At 39.8% G+C, this 23,997-nt stretch overlaps 1 protein-coding gene across 4 annotated transcripts in view; it reads left to right on the forward strand.

Moving 5' to 3' along the window:
* ZFAND3 (zinc finger AN1-type containing 3) overlaps nt 1–23,997 on the forward strand; it is a 248,856-nt gene that overhangs the window by 56,389 nt on the left and 168,470 nt on the right. For 3 of the 4 annotated variants that reach the window (XM_048843492.2, XM_048843489.2, XM_048843490.2), the window contains exons 2-3: nt 4,203–4,243; nt 6,517–6,543. In XM_048843492.2, the coding sequence (XP_048699449.1) occupies nt 4,203–4,243; nt 6,517–6,543 (68 nt within the window). The remainder of the gene's footprint in view (nt 1–4,202; nt 4,244–6,516; nt 6,544–23,997) is intronic. The other variant, XM_048843491.2, reaches the window with a different exon arrangement.

Genomic DNA, 23,997 nt, shown 5'->3' on the forward strand with positions numbered 1-23,997 from the left:
CCTGCTAAATCGACCGCCAGTGGATCGATCTCAGACAGTCTATCCCCACTGTAGTGTAGACCTGCCCTCAGGTTCTCTCTCCCCTCCCCCACCATTCTTTATATATACAAGCAGTCTTTAACTCAAAGTTTCTGATAGAGGCTTATGGATTCAACGTTTTTTTTTTTATTTAAATGTTTTAAGAGATTATAATAAGCTTAGTCCTTAACATATTTTGTACTCAATTCAGATTTAATTTTAAACAGGTTTATTTGTAAAAAGAAAAACCATAGTATAATTTAAATAAAATTAAGAAATCCTTGATTTTTTTTAATCCATCCTGCATGAGATTCCCCATTTCTGTATTGACTTGGAGTTCTAGAACCATGGTACCTACCACCTTTACAAAAATAATTCAGCTGAACTTTATGAACAACAGTAGTGGCTTGCTTTTTCTGGAGATATATTAAGAATTTTTCAGTTTCAGCCTTATCTTCCAGTGTTTTGGGGAGATGGGTTAGCTATTAATAATTTACAGTGAAATATACAATGGAAACCTTTAGTCAGTTTTACTTCGTTAAAAATCATAACTTCATATTGCACTGCATAGAAACAGTATGAGACTTCTGTGGCATTACATACCTGATCTTGCTGGAAGTGGGTATAACTATGTGTAACTGGTATACATATACATGTTTAGTAGTGGGGTATCCAGGTATACCAATGTGTAGCATTTAGTAGAGGTTTTTTGTTGCACACCACTAAAATTTAAAAAAACCCACAACTGTGTATTTTGCTTTCAAAATATTGATTCTGTGACATCTATGCTGTGGCCTTAGTTGAATTGTTGTCTAACTCAAGATTACTCTGTTCTTCTGACTTCCACTCCTGTGCTCTAACCAAAAGAAAGCACTGCTTTCTATTTAGTTGTTTTGTTGTGAGCTCGGTCCTGCTTCCAGTGGAGTGGGTGGCTAGACTTCTGTTGACTTCAGGAGCAACAGGATTGGCCCCGTGTTATAAATGCCCGCCCTCCCATCCCTTCCCCATTTGCCACTGTTATCCACAGGCTGGTAGTGGTGTCCATTTCCCTAGTTAAGATCCAGATTCATCAAAGCATTAACAACGTACTTAAGTACACTGAATTCTGAAGTGACCTTTTGTGACGAAAGGCTTGTCTACACTTAAATGCTACAGTTTAGACACTACCTACATCATTGGGATGGATTAGGGTTGCCATCTTGGTAATATTTAAAAGCTGGACACTCCAGCAGGAGTGCCAGAACCTCCCCTAACCTGTCTCGTCCCCCTGAGGCCCTGCCCACATCCACTTGTCTTCCCCCCCAACTCCTTGTCGCTTGCTGCTTTTCCCCTTCCACCCTCCCCACCCTCGCCCAGGTCAGGAGGGACTTCCCTGCAGGGCTGGGGCTGGGAATTGCAGCCTGCCGACACAGGTAGGATATTGCTCCAGCTGAGGTAGGGGCTGGCGTGGGTGATGACCTAGCACCTCCCGGCCTCCCCCGCCCGCAGTAACCAGACTTTGGGTGTCATGTCAGTAGATCTGACCGGATACTGTCAGGTCTCCTTTTCGACCAGACTTGCTGATCGAAAACCAGGCACCAGGGCCGCCCTAGGAGGGATACTCCTGTTGGCCTAGGTTATCCACCTCCCTGAGAGGCAGTAGCTAGGTCAGCAGAAGAATTCTTCTGTCAACATAGCACTGTCTACACTTGGGGTTAGGTCAGCTTAACTATATTGCTTGGGGGTGTGGATTTTTCACACTCCAGAGCAATGGAGTTGGGTGACCTAGCTTTTTAGTGTAGATCAGGCCTAAGTGTGAATTCAGTGGAACTTAAGTGCTTTGTTGAATTGGGTTTTAAACACTATTGCCCCCCCATCCGAAGATCTTCCATGTTATGTTAAAGAAAAATGATGGATTGACTGGAATCAGAGTCTGGTGGATTTTGGTAGGATGATCTGTTTTTGCAGTGAGTACTATGCAGGTTACAGCTTTGTAAGAAAATTGTTAAGTTTCTCATCAGCTTGTGTTAATGTATCCAAAATAAACAGGCCTTTTTAGGATTTTGCTTTATCTTTTATTTCTTGCATTGGCAGTTTCATTCCTCTGATCTTCTGGCTGAATGCAACTTCCATTTCTAGAGTGTTGCTTTGATTCTAAATCTCTTCGCTATCCTGCTGATTCTGGTTCTTTCTGCTTTGTTTTTTCAGTTGCCTTGCTGCATAGCACTGAACTGAAATTTAGTAATAGAGACTGGATCCAGAATGTACAACCTGCTCAACTTGTTCTCTATTCTTTTATTTTATTGTGGGGTTAAAGAAAAGGATGTGCCAAATATGTAGTAGCACATCTCCTTTCTTCAGTGTGGTTTGACCACTGTGATCTTTCCTTCTTATGTGAACGAGAAACTGAAAGATTCTGTACAGTGACCTGAAGTTATTCAGCCAGTAAGATGAATATGTGGGGACTGTTTCATAGCACCACTTGTTCAGAACATCCAGCTCCTGTGCTGGGAAAGTGTGTCCTTTTTTTTCATTAACATAGCAATATATTTCCTTCCCTCTCCATGCTTTTTCTTAAAAAAAAAAAAAAATCCTATGAAGAGTAGACTTTGGATTGATAATTAGCAGGTGAGGCAGGTTGGTTATGCCTCTGAAAGCCTTCTTTCTCATTGCCAGCTCTGAAGTGATCAGTATGAACCACCCCTACTCTGCCTTGTTTTCTCTTGACTGCCATTTGGGGTTTGGTGGTTTTGCAGAGACGCTCCTGCCTGGCATATTGAATCAGTCTAGAATGTATAACTCACAATCAGTGAGTACGGGACTTCAGTATGCTAATGCTGTAGGTGTGGGCTCACCTGCTGTTTTTAATTGCAGTTTTTCTGAAGGTAGATAATCTCTGTAGAATGTCAATGCACATATTCAATATCTGGGTCTGTATCAACCAGATGATGTATTTGTATGGTTGGATAGAGCGGCTCTGCTTTTTTTCCGCCCCTACGATTTAATGTTTCTCCTTCGCACATACCACTCATATTTAAAATTAGTGTGTGTGTCTGTGCATCTCCTGCTATAGCTGACAAGTATGTTTGACTCATACCTGCAGTAACCTGTATTCTATTGGGATTTTTAGTCAATTATAAACCAACTTTCACCTTTGCAGAAAGTCAAAAGCATCTTAATGTCCTGAAATGCCTGGCACAAAGATATGAGTAATCATATCTGGATTTTCTCTATGTTACAGGAAAATAGTTTAAAATGCCCTATTTGCAAAACACTTAGAATGTTTCTATAATTCCATCAGGAAAATACTTAATCTGAGAAGTAATTGGTCTGAAAAGACACGTATAGAAATACTTGCCATTTGACACTACAGTGGTCTCCATTGAGTGCCTAGATTTTTATAACATACATAAACTATGCAAGTTGTGGGTTCTTTTTCAAAATTCCAGCTTTGTTTGATTTTAAACTAGAAATGTAATTATTTTGGTAGGCTCCATTGTTTTTGTTCCCACATCTGTCTTTACCTTTAGAAACATAGATAATTTAGTGCTAGTGAGACTTTCCAGGTAGACAGCCCATGAAAAGTGAGCTCCTCTATTTTCGGAACTGGTCTAGCATGGGCAGTTTTGCTATAACCTTGCTTACCAGCATGTACTTCAACCCTGCTCAGAATGGTGTTAAAGTGCTTTCTCATGTAACCCCAAAATGTGCCTTTTATGGCGTTTGGTCTGAACCAAATCAGGAATATTGGACAAATCAAATCCTGCGTAGTTTGTGTAGAAGAAAACATGTCAACATATTTCCTGAAATGTTACAATGGGAGATTGCCAGTCCTGAAAACCTGTTGCTGCTGCAGGGAGCTGTCACATTCAAGTGGAATAATTCAGCTTTTCATGTCTATCATACCTGTTATCCTACAGGTTATTTATGAATGCTAGGATAAATGTTTGGAAGCCATGCTTTGAAAGCTCTTTCCCAAGTTGAAGAAAGATTGTCAAATGAGATTCTTTCCCACCCTCTGCCCCGCCTTCAGTTCTGCCAGCCCTTTGCCACTGATGACTTGTATAGGTGCCTAGCCATTTAAATTTTTGTCCCCTCCTACCGTTGTTTTCCTTCTGAAAACTCCTGATGTATTGCTTAGAATTATAATAATGAATTTTTAGCTCTACTCTTTTTTTTTTTTTTTTTTTTTCCCCTTGCCCTAGGTCCAGCAAGACTATGAATCTCTGTTCCAAATGCTTTGCTGGTAAGTGCACTAAAAGGTTTTGTGTTTTTCTTCGACTATCTAAATCACGTTGTTGCCATCTCTTTTGGGGTTTATGCATGGGGTTCAGTTTTTTCAGTGTGTGTGAAATCAGATTCTCCTCACTTTGGTTCTTCATTTTATTTGCTCAGGTTTGTTGAAACAATCCCCAATATTTAAAGCAAGAGCCTCTAGTATAAACATGCCCATCAAGCCTTCACCCAGTGAAGATAACAGAAGTCTGGGATGCCCTTGAACTGTAGAGCTCCAGTCTTAGTGCAACTCGTGTAAATTTCACATAGCTTTCCAAATATATCAGTCTGGTTTGGCATTTTGAATTCAGTCGGTCACATTTTTACTCTCCTACTAAACACCAAACTCTTGCATAGATGAAACTATAAAAGGAAGAGTGGCGGCTATGGAAATCAGTCCTGCGGCCCATGTGTATTTAATATCCAATTTGTACATTAAATCATTGGTTGTTGACGAACAGGCTCAACCCTAAGCTCTGCATCATATTTTCCTGTTGCAAACTTGGAGAATGCTGCGAACTGTTATCAACCTTTTGTCAGTCTCTTGTAGCTTGCACCCTCTTGCATTAACTTTCTCGATTTTGAAATCATTCTATTGCCATTCATTATACTAATGCCACTTTACCATAATTAAAGTTTTTCCATTGTTCCATGCCTTAAAAGAATCTCCTTCAAGGGCTAGAAGTAAATATTAAAAGCTGAGGCAAAAAAACTCAGCCTTATTATGGTTTAGATTCTTGGCTGAGCCCTAAAACTAAAATGTAATGACCCATTAGAACTTTTTTAGGTTATTCATTTTAAATGCATAAATCTATGTTTGTTGGTTTGTTTTTATAAATTTGAGCTAAGAGTGCATAAAGTACCCACCAAATTCCTTTTGGAATTTCTCTTTAAAGTCTAGGAAGACCCTTGCTTGGTGGATCATAGATAATATACAAGTTCACCATACTAATTTCATAAAGGAATAAAGTACCACAAACTTCTATGTACATGAGTACTGAAAAACATGCAGATTTCAGATTCCAAGTAAGTATTAGACATACAAGTATGTTTAAGTATCAAATATACACTTTTATATTTGAGAGGAAAGGGAGGTGAGGTAATATCTTTTATTGGGCCGACTTCTCTTGGTGGAAGGTACAGGCTTTTGAGCTACAAAGAGCTGTTCCTCAGATCTGGGGAAGTGATACTCTGCTTCCTTCCCCAGTCCTGCAGAAGAACTCTGTATAGCTCAAAAGCTTGTACCTGCCACCAATAAAAGTTGATCCAATAAAAGATATTGCCTCACCTACCTTGTCTCTCTCGTATCCTGGGACCAACACAGCTGCAGCAACTCTACAAACAACCTGTATATTTAATAGTTAGCTATAAACTGACAATTTTGCATATCTTGGAGTTAACAGAATAATCCAGGCTGTACAAACAGCAGCTCAACATGGAGTGGAGCTTCTTTAAACTTTGATTTGTATTGATTTTTCTTCAGAAGAAAACAAGTTTAAGATGTATTTTCTTCCTGTTCTGCAAGTCTTGTTTGAAAAGCCCTTCCCCTCCGAATAAGTACCCTGCATATGCAAAGGCTTACTCACACTGCGAGTGATATTGTTCAAACCTATATGTAAAAACTTTAAAATGTCAAGGATCCCTTAGAGCCATTTTAGTCTCTTTTCTAAAATACACTGTATTATGTGAATTTAAAGCTACAGAATCCATTAGACCTTGACAGTCTGGGATCAGTGATCAGATTGCCACTAGTTATTACTGACAGGGAGAGAACTGATATTCTAGGAGTGCCAAACTTGCTTTTGCTGTCTTAGGTCCCAGTTATGTCTTTTTGGTAATCTTCATATGGCAGGAGTCTTCTAGTATTCATTAACAGGTGATAACTAGCACACTTTCCTCTAATACTTTCCCTCTTCTTTTTTTTTTTTTTTTTAAAGCGAGTGACTAATTTTCTGTGGATTTTTTTAGCGTAATGTTGTTGGATTTCAGCCAGACCATTAAAATAGGAAGGCAAAGACTTGTACTCTGCTCCTGTAAATTGAACCACAATAGTTATCAAGAAAACCATCAAAATCAAAAACCATAATTTAGACCCCCCAAAAATGCCAAGGATTCTTCCTCTTACATTTTTGTGATAAGGTGGCAAGCTATAAACTAATGTGTTGTAGCAGTTTTGCATGAGGGGGAGAATTTGTGAGTGTTATTACTTATCTTGACCCTTGTTTCCTTTCTCTTTCATTTTAGAAAAAAGAAATCCACACAATGAAAAAGGTTAGTAACTAGGCGGTTAAGTAACTGAATTAAAACAAAAAATGGAGGGCGGGTCTCTTCTGTCCCCTTTCTCTGAGGGGGAAAAAAAATTCCACTCTAGTAGAAGGTAGAATTTTAAATATATCAGGTGAGGAGGGCAACAGGCTACTGAGGAAACAAAACATAATTGCTGGGTTTGCATTGCAGTATAAATTACAGAAACAGTGTCTTCCTGCCTTCCTTTACCTTTTTTGCCATAATTTCAATCTTGCCAAATTATATACAAGTTCCTGAATATATAATCATGATCTGATATGATCTTTCTTTCCCTGAAACATTCATGGGTATTACATAATTAGTCTTCAGTTGTGATAAGAAATGGGATTAAATTGGCACAGATCTGGTCAGAGCAAAGGGCAATGCCCAGGAGCTGTTCTTTAATTCTTGTTTGGCCAAATACTAACAACGGCTAAATGACTATGGGGATGAACATATGGGGTGATCTGGCAACTTGTTTGTTTAACCTGTGGTCGGTCGAAAAGAAAAAGTAGCATGATCATGGGCTAGGAGCCAGGAATTTCTGAGCAGTATGCTAGGCACTTTATAGACAAGTGTGAAGATAAACCCTTTCTGGTAGAAATTGAAGTACTAACCTCGAAAGGCTTGAAAGTTCACAGGACTATTCAACATGACCACAGATCTAGCATTTCTGGTTTAATTCTTAGTTCTTAACTTGCACAAAAAGGTTTATGAAACTCTGGAGAGAAGAGTTTGAAATTAACAAGAAATTTTTTTTGAGAAAAATCAAACCTGTCTTAGTTAAGAATTAGTAAAAATCACAGATCCTGAAATGTTAAAATGCTTTCAACAGAGACTCTTAACATTAATCCTGGGTCAGCAAAGTACTTTATAGTGTGCTGGTCTTCATTTTGTAATGGTGCCTAAAAGCTATCTATACCCCACTGTCTCCAGTAGAGGTACTGTAGGGTGAAACCTTGATGTTGAATTGTCACAGATGAATTAACTGTAGATTGCTAACCTATAATAACTTTAGACATCTCACATATCCAAACTAGAAACTAAAGGAGGTTTTGGAATTAATTGAGAAACTTAACAGTAACAAGTCACCGGGACCAGATGGCATTCACCCAAGAGTTCTGAAAGAACTCAAATGTGAAATTGCGGAACTATTAACTACGGTTTGTAACCTGTCCTTTAAATCAGCTACTGTACCCAATGACTGGAAGATAGCTAATGTAACGCCAATATTTAAGAATGGCTCTAGAGGTGATCCTGGCAGTTACAGACTGGTAAGTCTAACGTTAGTACTGGGCAAATTAGTTGAAACAATAGCAAAGAATAAAATTGTCAGACACCTAGAAGAACACAAATTGTTGCGCAAAAGTCAACATGGTTTCTGTAAAGGGAGATCGTGTCTTACTAATCTATTAGAGTTCTTTGAGGGGGGTCAACAAATATGTGGACAAGGGGGATCCAATGGACATAGTGTACTTAGATTTCCAGAAAGCTTTTGACTAGGTCCCTCACCAAAGGTTCTTACGTAAATTAAGTTGTCATGGGATAAGAGGGAAGATCTTTTCCATGGACTGAGAACAGGTTAAAAGACAGGGAACAAAAGGTAGGAATAAATGGTAAATTTTCAGAATGGGAGGGGTAACTAGTGGTGTTCCCCAAGGGTCAGTCCTAGGACCAGTACTATTTAACTTATTCATAAATGATCTGGAGAAAGGGGAAACAGTGAGGTGGCAAAGTTTGCAGATGATACTAAACTGCTCAAGATAGTTAAGACCAAAGCAGACTGTGAAGAACTTAAAAAAGATCTCACAAAACTAAGTGATTGGGCAACAAAATGGCAAATGAAATTGAATGTGGATAAATGTAAAGTAATGCACATTGGAAAAAATACCCCCAACTATACATACAATATGATGGGGGCTAATTTAGCTACAACTAATCAGGAGAAAGATCTTGGAGTCATCGTGGAGACTTCTCTGAAGACGTCCACGCAGTGTGCAGCAGCAGTCAAAAAAGCAAATGGGATGTTAGGAAACGTTAAAAAAAGGGATAGAGGATAAGAGAATATCTTATTGCCCTTATATAAATCCATGGTACGCCCACATCCTGAATACTGCGTACAGATGTGGTTCCCTAATCTCAAAAAAGATATATTGGCATTAGAAAAGTTTCAGAAAAGGGCAACTAAAATGATTAGGGGTTTGGAACGGGTCCCATATGAGAAGATATTAAAGAAGCTAGGACTTTTCAGTTTGGAAAAGAGGAGACTAAGGGGGGATATGGTAGAGGTATATAAAATCATGATTGGTGTGGAGAAAGTGAATAAGGAAAAGTTATTTACTTGTTCCCATAATATAAGAACTAGGGGCCACCAAATGAAATTAATGGGCATCAGGTTTAAAACAAATAAAAGCAAGTTCTTCTTCACTCAGTGCACAGTTAACCTGTGGAACTCCTTGCCTGAGGAGGTTGTGAAGGCTAGGACTATAACAGGGTTTAAAAGAGAACTGAATAAATTCATGGCAGTTAAGTCCATTAATGGCTATTAGCTAGGATGGGTGAGGAATGGTGTCCCTAGCCTCTGTTTGTCAGAGGGTGGAGATGGATGGCAGGAGAGAGATCACTTGATCATTACCTGTTAGGTTCACTCCCTCTGGGGTACCTGGCATTGGCCACTGTCAGTAGACAGGATACTGGGCTGGATGGACCTTTGGTCTGACCCAGTATGGCCATTCTTATGTTCTTATGAAATGCTATATTGTCATACTTTTTCAAATTGGAATGTAGAATGGTAAGTGAGAAAATGCAAATGGATAGGTAGACTAGGTACTTCATCGACACCACATTCTATACCATTACTACAACCTGTCCTGTCAATTTGGCAAACTGTTTGTGCTCAGTGCCTGAATTACTAGAGACTGTGGGATTTTCAAAAGCATCTAGCATTGGCCTAACTCTGCTTCCACTGAAATCTGTGGGACTCTTACTGAAGACTTCAGTGGGAGCAGGGTTAGGCCGATGCTGATTGTTTATGCAAACCCACTCTTAAATTGTAGGGTCTTTCAGGCAGGGACTGTTTTCCTATATATTTGTATAGCACCTGGCATAACAAAGTCTAAATCCTGAGACTCTGGGCACTAGTGCAAAACAAATAGACCTCTCACTAACACCAACTATTTATGTGTACTCTTTCCTTAAATCATTATATAAATATGTTTCACCTTTAGTCCATTTGCTCTCAGACTAGTGGAAGGTAGTTGTTATGGAGCAGACAGGAAAGGAAAAGGAATGCAGGCAATGGTTGCAGCTTGCCCAAAGGCTAATACATGAAACTAAAGGTAAGTGCCATAGTACAAGATTGTATGGTGGGGAGATGCACAGAGACCTCTGGAAGTAGAACAGAATAATTTAAGAACATCAGCGGGATAAAATATTTCTAACAAAACTCTTGAGGGGCTTCATAGTGCTTCTCAGTGAGGCTATAATTGAAGGTATGTATGAGGGAACTAGACCCAAGCTATCTTCCATCTCTAACTTCTGATTTAAACCATGCTACAAGATTTCCACATTTACCTGAACCACTATATCAGCATAATTCGATTCAAGAATATACTTCTTTCTCTGAGCTGTGCAGGCAACATATTATGTACATGTGGTGAGTTCTCTAAAATTGTCAGAAAAGACTGAATGTCTTATCATAGAATCATAGAATATAAGGGTTGGAAGGGACCCCAGAAGGTCATCTAGTCCAACCCCCTGCTCGAAGCAGGACCAATTCCCAGTTAAATCATCCCAGCCAGGGCTTTGTCAAGCTTGACCTTAAAAACCTCTAAGGAAGGAGATTCTACCACCTCCCTAGGTAACGCATTCCAGTGTTTCACCGCCCTCTTAGTGAAAAAGTTTTTCCTAATATCCAATCTAAACCTCCCCCACTGCAGCTTGAGACCATTACTCCTCGTTCTGTCATCTGATACCATTGAGAACAGTCTAGAGCCATCCTCTTTGGAACCCCCTTTCAGGTAGTTGAAAGCAGCTATCAAATCCCCCCTCATTCTTCTCTTCTGCAGGCTAAACAATCCCAGCTCAGCTAAACAATCCCAGCTCTTGATTGCTGGTTCACTGTCATTTGTTGCTTGAAATAGTGTGTGCATGTGTTCTTGTGCTACCATCTTGACAAATAAAATCCTGTTTAATTATGACCAAAATCTACAATAGAGTAGAAATCATAGAATATCAGGGTTGGAAGGGACCTCAGGAGGTCATCTAGTCCAAAATCATTATTGCTGACCACCAAACTGGCAATATGTATCAATATGTATGCAGTGGCTATATGTCAGACTATAAAGTTTTGTTACTTGAACACAATATTGATTTTTATTTTCCCTTCAATTTGAGGGACGCATATAACAAGGAAAGAGGGATAAAAAAATGGCACTGCTTTCTCTAAGGTGGGTTCATATATACAACATACCAATGTTCTGCCTTGGTTTTCATCTTTTAATGTAGATCTAGAAAACTATAAAAGCCATTTCAGTGGCAAATCTTTATTCCCCAGAATTCTTCTGCATCCCAGATTGTGCAGAATTATTAAATTAATTTCTATACACTTTTAACCCTGCCACTCCCATTGAGGAGGCCCACTGCTGTAGTAGATTTTTAAGAACTAGACATGACTTGTTTAGAAACTCATTAAATGACAGGAAGAATTACTCTTCAGTAAAACCAGAAATTATCCTTTCATCTGTCTCTCTGAATGATTTTCCTGGATTTACAATGGTAGCTCCACCCTGCTTGTTCTAGGCTGCAAGAGACTGGAATCAAGGTTGGGTTCCTTCATGGCAATGTAAAGCGACCACAGGGATGACCTGACAAACACTCTTTGGGGGTGCATTTCCAAGTCGCTTTTTGGAGTCAGTAAACTGCAGAGCAGATCTTCTATCAGTCTTTTGGCTTGCTGTGTGGGAAACAATTCCAACAAAAATACAAGCATTTTCAGACTGCTGTTTCATATCCTGTAATCTGTGCTATATAGTATTGCACAATAAATGGCAAACCATTTATGTACTTTGTTCCTCCCTTTGCCCCTGAAGAAAACTTCTGTTTCTAAATGAAATATCAAAAAATCCAGTGTGTTTGCGTTGTCTAGGTGCTTACCCTCTCTACTGATGTGCAGCCTCATGTTTTAGTGCTCTGATGTTGAAAGAGCAGCAAGAAATATCTACAGCGTAAAAGCAGCATTGTGTCTGTACGCAGACACCTTTTTTTAGGAGGGCTGCAGTATGGTGTCTGTGTTAGTCTCTAATATAAGCTGGCATCTCCTTTTGTATTGCTCCATTAGACTGGATCTTTGATAGTGGTGGGTTCCCATTGTATTCATGTCTGTCTTAGTGTTTCTAGCATACAGAATGTTTACTGCAAGACTGTTAAAGCAAATTCACTTGACTAGCATTTGAGAGACTGGCAGTATTTTTGTGTTCCAGTCCATTTTGTATTACACATTCAAACTGATAAGCATTCTTTTGAAAATTGTGTAGCCAATCACACCGCTCACCATGGTAACTCTAGCTTAGGTAGCCTGGAAATACCCATCTACAGGGTCCTGAAGCATCATAGATATTTATTTAGCATTCAGCATATCTTCATTTGCTCTTCTATACAGCCCTCCCCAGTTGCAGGTTAAAGGTTTGTATTTTTAATGGGAAGAGAGAGAAGAATGCCACAGAACTTGTAAACACTCAGAGAATCCAAGCGTATATCAAACCTTACTAAGGAGGAGAATCGTGATTGTGAAAAAGAATTAAATGGAAGCTAAATAAAGGATTTGATTGGGATTTGGTTTATTGACACTCTTAATTTGCATTGTCTACCCTCAATTCCTTTTACCTTGCTAGCTGGCCCTTATCATTTTGCGCCATTAGCAAGACTGAAGCCTCTGCAAAGTGTGACGACCCAGGTGATAGCATTGCCTGGTTCATTAAAATGGGCTAATATTTGTAGTCATGTGGGAAGCATTTACTACTCTTCTAAATGCGACTTGATTAGTGAATCATAAGCAAACAAGACAAAAGATAAAGTCCTAATGTTTTGGAGGAGAAATACTTATGTGTAGGAAACCAGTTCATCCAAGTATAGTTGCATTCCTAATTTAATTTAGCTCTGGTTGATGAGGCAACCTGTGACAAATTATGCTGTAGAAGATTTCCCCCTACGTGTAGCCAGAAATCAATATGTGCAGGGTATAGGATGGGCAGAAGGGTACTATACAGCAGTTTTTGAGGGGTGAATATAATATTTTGGGTTACTCAATGAGGTGAATATAATTTACATCTCTTTCAAAGGTGGGTCCTGCCGTCTTCTCTATAGCCATGACGCAGAAATATTACTACGGGGTTCTACACCCTAGTAGCAGAATTAGTGTAGTACTGGTGTGAGGTGGGAATTGGGGATCCCATTTAGGGGTTGTGTACTCCCTGCATGCCAAGAGCCCTGCTTAATGAGGGCTCCCTGTATACAAATATGCAACAAAGATTTTGGGAGCCTGGCTGGTGGCTCAGCCACTGGGCTGATCTGCAAGTTATCTTCTCTCTCCTTTCTCCCCTCTCCCTCATGCCACCCCTTTCTTCCCCAAACAAAGTAGTAAGGGGTGTATAAACATTGTGGGAGGCCATGGCCACAGAGTGGATCTACTGCTGCACTATAATTGGTGGGAGGAAGGAGGATTCTTTATGAAGCCTGGCACTCAAGCTGTGCATGGGCCCAGGACAATTCATATCTTCCTATCTGGATGTCCCCAGCATCAGGAAGATGGCATTTCATCTAGTCACATTAAAAAGTGTCTCTTCACAAACATAAAGGCTAGAAATACAGCACTCTTACAATGGGAACTTTTAAATTTTGTAGCAATTGATGGGTAAGCCTTCAATGCACTAAAGAGAGTTTCCTACTGGCCAGTAGATTTAGCCTGTACTGAATGGGGTTAATGTCTTCTCATGAAGATATTAAACCTCTTTGTGACAGGAATCTAGATATGTTAATGCTGTCATGCAAGGTATGTGAGCCCTTTTGTTAGGGGAACAACAAAGCTACCAGTTTAAGAGGCCATGATGAGTTCCATTACACTTGAGATCCAGTATTGCTTCAATGTTTTCATAATTCCTATTTAAGGAGACGTGGAACTAAGATCACAAAAGATGATTGGAATGATTTTTAGCTGTTGCGACTTTGACAGCCTGGTAGTTTGAGGCTCATTAATGTAAACCATTACAAATTGCACTTTACAGTTAACTAGAAGTGTGACCTCTACTAGGTGCTGGCTGCCTGAAAAGACTGCAATGTCTGTTTTTAATTTTTAATATGTTTTTGTACCTGAATAATTTTATTGCTTGGTATTTTCCATGCCTATTGTTATCTCAAGGGCTGGCTAATTCCACTAACTTTGACTGCAGAACGGAGCACCCTTTTTGCCTTTTGTTTTTGTTTAATTTTTGTACAAAGAGCTGTTCTTTTATTTTGTCTTGTACATTTTGTTGTTTGTAGTGAAGAATCCATTTCCTCCTATTTCATAAATATATTGTTCATCTAACTTCTAGCTCATTATCCTCTCCATGCTGCCTGCTGAAACACCAACTCTAATTTAGTCCCTTGTGTTCTGGTTCTCAGGTGATTTAAAAAATGTTTAGAAGTGTGACTTAATTGCATTGATGTTTGCACATTGTCAGCATGAAAGCAAAGACGAGTTACATATTTAGACAGTGCGACCCGCAGGTTTAATTCATTAAGCCTTCTTGTTTGTAACTCCATTCTCTTTTACATGTGTGCATAAGGTGGGGGGAAGGAATCTCTGCTATTCATATTTAGCAATTTGGGTGAGTTATGGAAAAGCCTGTGCTCTGTTTTGTGTATTTGCTCATTTGGAAACCTTGTGTAGCTTATAGAGACACTGGTGATTTGTTCCCTAGCCTCCCTGTGGTGTTTGTTCCATATTACAATCTAATTCCACGTCCGTGTCGTGCACTCCTGAGCCGTTAATTTGTACATTTCGATGCAGTTTGTTTCATCGTGTTTTTTGTAATCCAAACTGAATGTAACGAGCTGTGTGCTTTGGGGACCCAGCCTTGCCTTGCCAATTAGAACAAGTGGTTACTGAGAGAGAGTATGTTTTAAATAAAACATGGCACCTCTGAGTGGGACCAGGTAGCCTTCGGGGAATAAAAGAAAGTGTTTAACTCTTTCTTTGTGAAAAGAAAGAGGTCCGTATCTGAGCACATTTTTAAACCATTCAATTCGTTCCTTAAAGATATGGGATTCAAATCCATGTTTTGTCACTAGGATAGAATTTAGTTTGTCATTGGAGATACCTGTTGTTCAGAGCTGTGTGTTGAATATTTAGAAATGCAACGGGATATCTGTCTGGTTTACTGCATGTTTTCTAGGATCTGAGCCACTAATGCTGTGTGGAAAATTATACAGGGCACAAGCAGCTAAACTCCCTCTTTTCCCTTGCACCTCCAGGTCTGGGTCTGGGTTTGGACAAAAATTGGTACCAAGTGGAAAAGGAGCTAGGTGGAGAGGTGTTTTGCAAAACTATTCAGAAATCTAGCGACAAAAAGTGCTAAATAGGGTTATTTTTTACTACATGCTAGATGAACCTGTTACCTTCTTTGATCCAGAAACTAGTGTTAAAGCTAATGAATTACCACTTAGTTCACCTACAAGGAGTCTAGCTTCATTTTGGGAAAAACAAATTAAATAAACATATTAATAAAAGTGCAGGTTTCTCTTTAGTTTGCTGACACAATTCCAGTCTATAAGGAAATCCTCATTGCCATTCCATTACTTAAGGTAACCCACAAAAAGCAGTTTTGTGCTCTATTATTATACTTGCATCACCTGCCAAAACTATCAGCAGTTCTGCCTGCCTTTGTTTTTGCAGTGATTGAACTCCTGCTGAATTCAATCAAGACACAACAAAACATGGAGGTTAGCTCTGCTTTGCCTTCCTCCTCTTCACCTAGATTACATCTGCTTTTACACCTTAGGTATGGAAGGAAATCAGACTCTTTACCACCTCTAACTAAGGACACTGAGTGAAATTAGGTGAGTAGTCATCGTGATAGACCGAGACAACATTTCAGCAGCCATTATTATAAGCAAGGAGAGACCACAAACAAAACTTTCCTCGGGGAAACCTTTTAGCTCAGCAGTGTTTTTAAAAAAAAAAAAAAAAAAAAAAAAAAAGGTACTGAAAGCTAGACATCTCCTGAGAAGGCTGAATCATGGGCCAGAGGGGCTCTGCAGAATTGGGTACCTGGACAAAAGTGATCTGGTTATAGAAACTTACGTAAGTAGTAGATGGCCAATAACGAGAGCCCCCTGAAATTCTTTGGTTTGTTCTTAGGCAATTTTGTCGTCTTTTGTTTTTTTCCATTTTATCCATAGAGGGAGGAGGGTGTCGGGTCGTGCCTCTGAGGGGATGGCAGACCTTGGGGGCAGTGTTTGCAGAGCAAGCACATGCCACATTCACTCTGCAGTGGCAACTGCCATCCTGCGGGCCTGGGCCCAGCTCCCCGGTACGGGTGCTGCGACCCCTGGGGTTGCTGCAACACCCACTCAAATTGCCTCCCTCTCCCCCATGACAGAAGGACAGCTGGGCCAAAGCTGAGTGGTGCTGCAGCACTGCAACCCCATGTGCTAGATTGCAACACCCATAACAGGAATCTAGGCCCACCCCTGTGGGGCAGGAGCCACTGTTGTATGGTGAGTTTTTTGTTTTATGTTTTCCATTTTAGTTCATGTTTTGTATTTTCAAAAAACGTGGTCTACTAATAACTCATCAGTGTTTACCTGAGAGGAAGGATGGTGTCATGTTTAGGGTACTAGTTTGGAACTGGGGAATTCCGGGGTCCAATTCCTTGCTCCACAGCAGGACTTCTGAGACTCCCTGGGTAAGTCATTTAGTCTTTCTGTGCCTCGGTTCCCCATGTGTAAAATGGGGATAATAGCACTTCCCTAACTCACAGGGGTATTGTGAGGGTAAATACATCAAAGATTGAGAGGCATTCAAATATTACGGTAATGGAGCCATATAAATACCTAGCAGAGATCTGCCTCTGCACACTTGGAAAAAGGAAAAAAAAAAAAAAATCTTGTGGTATAAGAAGCAGGCTTATGGAGGAATACAGCCAATGCAGCAGGTATGGGTTTTTAGTCAAATGACCTTTCACGATACTATGTGTCACCTCAAAAGTTAGGCCTCTACTGGGTTGTCAGTTCAGAATTACTAGATTAAACTGCTCAAGTCTAGGAATAGCAGCTTTATACTTGAGCTCTACATACACAGATCACTGCCCCTTGAGCTGTGGGACGCTCTTCTGTTTTCTCAAAACTAGTCACCAGAGGGCAAACTATTCAAACGCATTAGCCATTACAGTTAGATACAATTAGTAACTTTGCTTAATTACAACCTGTTTTTTCAAAGGTAGCCTATATATAGGTTTAGAAGGAGAATTAATTAGGTGAAAAGAAGGAATAAATAACTAGCAGTTTCTGACCTTGAATGGCACAAGCCAGCATTTCCAATCTGGTTAACCTTTTAAAAGTATCTGTAATTCAAACTTCAGATCTTCAGAACTTCAAATTCAAAGTTGATCTATTCTCAAACATTACAAAAAATTTCCCCTTAGATTTCAGAGTAAACTTGACAATGTTGGAGCCACATCAGTTTTAATAGGCAGAGCAACATGGGGGCTACAAAATTTCTTAATGGTATCTGGCCGCAACCGTAGCTGTATAAAGACTAGTCTCTAAGGGAAACTAGGAATTCCTGTGCTAGAGTTGTTTCAGCCTCCAGGATTGTGAGAAAAGCCATGCTGGAAGAAATGTACACAGCAAGAACCTAGCACTGTAGCTATTGCGAATTATATATTGGGGTTTTTCTTTGCAGAGAGCATAGGATGTTGGTCAAACCCGCTTCCAACTTAAATCCTTGACCATACAAGAACCCTGTTCTTCATGGATGATTGTGTGTGTATATAGTGCAAATGGCCAGGCAGTGTATCATGTGCTATTATGACAACTGTTTTTTTTCTTGAAAGCCTTTGAAATGTGTGTAATTTAAAAAAAAATAATTAGCTATGAGCCATAGGCACCATGGTCTGTCACTTAAATTCTGCAGAAGGCATTTTAGGTAAATCTTGCCTCTTTGCCCACTAATTTTGGGTGCCCAATTTGAGATACCTAGGCCCTGATTTTTTCAGTGTACTTAGCATTACATAGCACTTTATATGTTAAAGCAGTGGTTCTCAACCACGGGTACATGTACTGATCGGGGGTACATCAATCCATGTAGATATTTGCCTAGTTTTACAACAGGCTACATAAAAAGCACTAGCAAAGTCAGTACAAACTAAAATTTCATACAGATAATGACTTGTTTATACCGCGCTATATACTATACACTGAAATGTAAGTACAATATTATATTTCAATTGATTTTATTTTGTAATTATGTGGTAAAAATGAGAAAGTAAGCATTTTTTCAGTAATAGTGTGCTTTGACACTTCTGTATTTTTATGTCTGATTTTGTGAGCAAGTAGTGTTTAAGTGAGGTGAAACTTGGGGTACGCAAGACAAATCAGACTCCTGAAAGGGGTACAGTAGTGTGGAAATGTTGAGAGACACTGTGTTAAAGCTCCCATAGACTTCATTTGCATCTGTATGTTTAGCATTTCTGCAAATCAGGATCCAGATGTCTTAACTGTAGCCCTCAGAAAATGAGGAACACACAAGTAGCAGCTACCTATGAAAATTCTGGTGTAAGTGACTTGACCAACATCATCTAGGAAGTGTGTGGCAGAGGCAGGGATAGAATCGCATTCTTCCTGCCTTGTTCGCTACACACTTTCCAACTTCAGTTATAAATTAAAAGAACGGTTGTGAAGACAACAGCTTCATTTCATTCGGATTTCATTCCTGGAGCACCATCTATATTTTGTCCTGAATAAGGCAGAGGTCCTTTGGAAAAATTAATTTCTTATTATATATGATGATAATTAGGGTGTATGTGCTCAGTATGGGGCCAAATTATAAAGTTGTGCAGGCACCATCAATTCTGGCACTTCCTAACTTTTGAATGCTTAACTTTTAATAATCTTTTATGAGGTGTTTTTTGTAATAATTTCTGACGTTTTTCAAAAAGTTACCAGAACCCCATCCCTATAAATTGTCATGTGGAACCACCAATATTATTAACCCCAATCATTCAAAAATCATGAGTCAGGCCTCAAATTATGAGACTTAAAAAAATGAGTTTTTTCTTTGGATTCGGGTTCCTTAGCTGTTAGGGTATACACAGGTTACATTTTCAGTCTTTTCTCCATACGTGAGATACCTGTTGTCTAAATAAAAGCTGAGATTCTATTGTTATCACTAGACTACAGGAGCTTGGAGCTTTAAGAAAAACACCAAATAGCAGAGGAATTTGTGACAAAATCTTGGAAGTTAATAACATGGAACCATATAGACCTCCAAATTGGTCATCAGCAAGGTTGGAGTTGGAACCTCTAAATCCAAGACATGAATGCTTGAGCACATGAATGCTTGGCAATGGTGATAGTAGGTTGTCTCTGTGGATAAGCTACTAGAAAGGAATGAGACACATTTTGCCAGGGGTTTTACAGCTATTTGCTGAGAGTAGAGGAATGCTGAAATTTGGGAATTCTGGGTTCAATTCCATGTTCTGGAGGGCAATGTGATTTAGTGGTTATAGACACTTCTATCCCTGTCCCCTCACAGTCTGTCCCCATCGGCTTCTATCCCTGTCCCTCTTGGCTCCTCTCCCCCTACATTCCAATCAGTCTTCCTGGGTGCCGGGGACAGCATTGAGAGCACTGTCTTATTGTTTCTTTGTACTTTCCTGTTGGTCTGGCTGTATCCATCTGTTGTCATTTGTCTTATACTTATTGTAAGCTCTCTCAGGCTGGGATAATCTTTTGTTCTGTGTTTGTACTGCACCTAGTATTTTGGGGTCCTAATCCATGACTATGGCTCCTCGGCACTATCAGAATACAAATAATTAATAACACAGGAGAGAGTGTCTCCCTACTGTCAGTTCTGGTGCCCAGTGGCACATTAGTTCCCGATAGGCTGGAGGAGCAATTGCAGAAGTCCTGTTCAGCCCTGAATAGTCCTGGACCATGCTCTGTTGGAGTAGAGCATGCTTAGTGTGAGGATGGAGCCTTCTCTGTAGAGAAGGAATCTTCAGAGAATCTTGATGCCAAACTATAACAAGTTTCTCATGAGCATTTGCAAACAGCAATTTTCAGAGGCTTGAAACTCAGCCAGACTTTGAGAAATTTCACAGGGACAGCAAAAGACACTTCCCTGAACCTGAGGCGACTTTCCCTGTCACAATACAATTCTCTCTTCCAGAGTGTGGAGACAGGCTATCACTTCTCAGTGATACAGCTGCAATAATTTAACGTTCACGAAATGTATCTTTCCTTCCTCTTTTCTCTGAAATGGCTCAGCCATTTTAACTGAAACTCTTCCAAAAAATTCGGCCTGGGGCATACACGTGGCCTGGAAAACTTCAGCCTGAACCATTAAAGTTTGGTGAAGTCTCAGCAACTGAACACAGGGTCTTATAATGGAAAGTGTTAGGCAACTTAAATATGGATTGCACTGCCAGTTCTGGCTGTAAATAATAGTGTTCAGTACTGCAAAGTAAGCTAGGCATTTCATTTCTATGTCAGAGGGAGAAAACATAAGAGGCGACATACTGAGTTGGACCAACCATGGTGCATCTTGCCCTGTATCATGTCTCCAATAGTTGCCCATAACAGAGCTTCAGGGGGAGTGTACAGAACAGGGCAATTATAGAGTGCTCCATCCCATCTTCTGGTAGTTAGGAGGAATGGACACTTGATATTTGCAAATCACCATAGATGTTTTTGGTGTTTTATAGCAGTAAAATTGTACGTTTGAGTAAGTCCATGTAAAATTAGTCACTTGTTTTAGACCTTTTTGTATGTCTTATTTTTGCTAATCAGTCCTTCATATGTGTTTCACATTCCCTGTCTTTTGCCATGGTTTAGGGAACTGCATTTCACATTTATTAATTGTCACTGATTAAAGCATATTTTTTTGAGTTCTTTAGGTGGAATCAATCAGGTATGCAGGAGACTGGTATGTCACCAAACTGTATTGCCCATTACTCCTGGGGAAATTCTGCACCATGGTGCAGTGCAGAATTTTGCAGAAATTAATGTTGTGTGCACAGAATTTCCTTTTTCCCCACAGAAATGGGCTGCAGTGCTGCTGGCTGCCCCTAGGAGCCACTGGACCGGGCAGAGCCTGATTCACAAATAAAAGACAAGGTGGAAGGGAGGGGGAGGGAACTGGAGGGTTCCCAGCCGCTGAAGTTCCTGGGATGCCCTGAAGGAAGGAGGCACCGGCATGCAGGAAACTCTGTGCAAGCTCAGGACCCAGCATCAGGCTAGTACTCCTTCTGGATCCCTGGGCTCTGGGGGGTAGAGGTTATGAGTATTGGGCTGGGTGGGGGCCTGTAGCTGGCCTGTAGAGGGTACAAGTGTCTGGACCCATTTTTGGTCAACAAGGTGCTTGAGCTGAAAACCTCCTTGGTATAAATGAGGTGGCTGGTGGTAAAGTCTTCTGTTAAGGCCCCCATACCTTTGAATTTGCTCCACCTCTGCAGCAAAATAGCCAATGTGCTGACCTTAATGGCATGTTACAAGGCTAGTCTCATCTTTTTCTTGCTTTGAGGACTACAGGGATTTTTCCATGGTCTGAGTAGTGTGTGGGTAGTATACATTGGAGAGGCTTGAATTTTGTTTGGATTTTATTGCTAAAATGCATTTAACTGCTTGGGGTATTTGTGTCCTGGGACAAATTTGAGGAGTTTGTTTATTTCGTCAATTTTCAACTGTCAGTGATGCCCATAGCCTGATGGTATCTCCTTTTTTCTGTAGTTAGCATAACTCAAAATAAATACATACCATAAATGAATTACTTTCATGCTGTATAGGATTATTGAAACTTAATGTTTATGAAACCCTTGGAGATTTCCATATCAGAGGTGGTCTATAAGTGTAAAGTATTACATTAACAGTGCAGCAAGAAGTCAGTATATACTGCAGATTCCCAATCCTTCAATAGCATGATGTGTTGCATGTCAAAACTGAGGTGCATTGACAGAGCTTTGGAGACGAGCATCTGTCCGCATGCAACACAAGTTGGAGATAGTCAGTGGGTGCTTCAGTTTTAGGAGTATTAATTCACCAAAAGTAAACTTGCCTTCAGAGAGAGATGCTTAGAAATACTTAAGAATATACAGAGTAGAATAGGTATCATTTATTTCCCAGTAAACTCTGCTTACCTCAGGCCAAAGTTGTTTTCAGTGAACTAAGTCAACATTTAGAGATCCATTTCTCTTCTTTATCAGTAATGGTGGCGGTCATAGGCTTTGCCCTTTTACCTAAAGGTGCTGTTTATTTTATGTCTTCCTTTTGAAGCAAAAAGAAAGGAAAGATGTGTACTTGGAGGCAAATGCCACATTCTGGTTTATTTTCAGACTGAAAAATGATATCCATTTCTGCTTGTGCTGTTATCTGCCATTGTATCCCAGCTGTGTTTAGTGTAGCTTTTTCTACCCTTATTAAACAAGCTCTCATTCACCTATGTTGACATGTGCTGCCTTGCAATGTGTGAAGAAGTAGAAGGTTGATCCCGGTATAGATGAGAACACTCTTTCACTGTGACACTTTCTGTGTGCATCAGCAATACTTCTGTATTACTTGGAAGCAGTTCCACTTAAGACTTGTGCTGAAGGTTCTTCAGCAGCAATTTAAAAACTACATTTTGACAGTACAGGCTACTTTTTTTTTTTTTTTATTGAGACTCGCTAGCATCTAGAGAAGACTGTGATAGATATAAATAAACCTGGAAACACAGAAGCCCTTAATGGTAGCTTCCATCCACCTACTTGCCCCATGGCAAGTTAATGTAGAAATCCCTGAATAAATTGAAATGTGTGCGTTTTTTCTTTCATCGTGACCTGTTAGCATGAGAATTTTAAAAATATGAAAAATCGTTGCATATCTGAAAACTCCATTGTTATGGCGCCTCGGATAAACTAGAAAGGCTTAGCTTCAGTTATAAGTAGCAGTCATTTGTTTTGACATTCTGAGCACATGAATAGCACAGCTGATGCATGACTGCTAGCCAGATGTAACTGGATGGGCACCTATAACAAGGCCATTTACTCTCTTCTTTTTTTTAATTGGACACTTGAATTTGTGAACCACTGAACTGAAGCAGGGGGAGTGTTTCTAAATCCAAAATCAGATAGCCGACGCTACCTGAAAATCAATCTACTTGGTAGCTCTGGGGTAGCATTAGGTCTCTAGTGAATTTCAGTCCATTAGACTTTTGCGCCTGAAAAGGTCTTGATGTGTTTAAGACAGAGGAAAAAAAATATATATATATAGGGATATTCACTGAGTAGGTTTAGAAATGAAGAATTGTGGGAAACTTTTGTCACAAAACCTGTTTTGTTTTCTTGGTGGTAACCAAGGGAGCTTTTTGGATGTAAAGGTCAAATTTCATGTATTTGTTCCTATTTGAGGCTCTCTGACAGAATGAAGGCTATTTCGTTCTTGATTTATAAGATATTTACTGTGAGTTAGTATGGCATAAACATCTGACATTGAGAACACTTCTTCTGTCTTCCACTGGCCCCATTCAGTAAGTGTGTGTGCGCGCGCAGGGGGAATGAGACATTTAACTTCTCTGTGTTTTTTCTGTAGATCCCACAGCAAAGTACGAAAAGTCCATTTACAAAAGTACAGAAGTAATTGTTTTGTTTTTAACATGAAACCGTTTTCTCTTCTGAACAACTAACACCAATAAGCAACTCCCTGTAGAGAGAGAATGAGTTGTCAGTTGTGACCCCCTCCCTACCCACACCTGAGCCCAAGAAATTAAATCATACCTTATCCTACAGGGATGGAAAATTCATTGCTCACTCAATTCTGACTTTTGAAAATGTTATTACTGGTACTTGATATTTTATCCCCTCTTAAGGGATTTCAGAAAAAAGCACTTACAATGTTAAATCTTATGCAGCATTACGACAGCTTGTTCCCCTTATGGTGGTAGAGATGGAGTTGAAGGGAGTTGTAGTGTGTTAAATCGATACCCTGCTATTTTGTGCAGTACTGTTTACTGGCTACTCAATGGACAACTCTTCATCCAACTGATACGTTAGCTAACCTATTTGCTCTGAAATGCAAAACATCTTTTGACAGTCAAGCACATGGATCCTGGCAGCAGAGTACTTCAGAGTTAAAGAAATTAAGGAAATAAGCGTTTCTGCAGAGGAACATGTGGTGGGGATGGAGCAATTTTTTTATGCACTGTGA

This window comes from Caretta caretta, chromosome 3 (assembly GCF_965140235.1).
Source record: "Caretta caretta isolate rCarCar2 chromosome 3, rCarCar1.hap1, whole genome shotgun sequence".
In the NCBI taxonomy this organism is placed as follows: Eukaryota; Metazoa; Chordata; order Testudines; family Cheloniidae; genus Caretta; species Caretta caretta.